The sequence below is a fragment of the Phalaenopsis equestris genome, unplaced genomic scaffold (genome assembly GCF_001263595.1).
Source record: "Phalaenopsis equestris unplaced genomic scaffold, ASM126359v1 Scaffold184739, whole genome shotgun sequence".
Taxonomy (NCBI): Eukaryota; Viridiplantae; Streptophyta; class Magnoliopsida; order Asparagales; family Orchidaceae; genus Phalaenopsis; species Phalaenopsis equestris.
Window position 1 is genome coordinate 1 of NW_018204688.1, and position 609 is coordinate 609.

The following is a 609-nucleotide window of genomic DNA, read 5'->3' on the forward strand; positions in this document are numbered from 1 at the left end:
AAAAAAAACCGATAGATTCAAGTCCGGTGGGCTATTTTTCGTATTACGGCAAGAAGCTCGATCCGGAGCCGGGGCGGTGCAGGCGGACCGACGGAAAGAAGTGGCGGTGCTCTAAGGATGCGCACCCCGACTCCAAGTATTGCGAGCGGCACATGCACCGCAGTCGCAACCGTTCAAGAAAGCATGTGGAATCCAAAAGCGGCGTCTCCCCGCAGCAGTCTCAGTCACATTTGTCATCTTCTTCGACTTCAGCTTCTCACGTGGCTTTAGGGAGCAGCGGAAACTTCGAAAACATTGCAATGCAATCTGCCATGGCTGCTGCAGGCGCTTCTAATTCTCAACATTATGGAATGAATGGCAAAGACTACAGGTTAATTTTCACCATTTGTAATTTTTTTATTTGGAAGATTTACACATGTCACTCAATTCTTATGTATTTACATGTCTAACATTTAAACTTTAATTTTTATTTATAGGTTACCTTTCCTGTGCATGAAAAGCTGTATTTCACTTTTTAAATGTTAAAATAGTGGTGTTTTTGATGTGATATAAATGATCTGGGTGGTATCATTGTAAAATGAAAAGTTTAGGTGTTAGATATGTAAATAC

General features: G+C 41.7%; 1 protein-coding gene across 1 annotated transcript; it reads left to right on the forward strand.

Moving 5' to 3' along the window:
• Positions 1-5: 5 nt before the first annotated feature.
• On the forward strand, positions 6-370 carry LOC110034351 (growth-regulating factor 5-like; the record flags this gene model as incomplete). Its single annotated transcript, XM_020738623.1, has 1 exon — positions 6-370. A coding segment is annotated over one exon (365 nt), but the record flags the coding sequence as incomplete, so codon positions are not given.
• Positions 371-609: the final 239 nt, after the last annotated feature.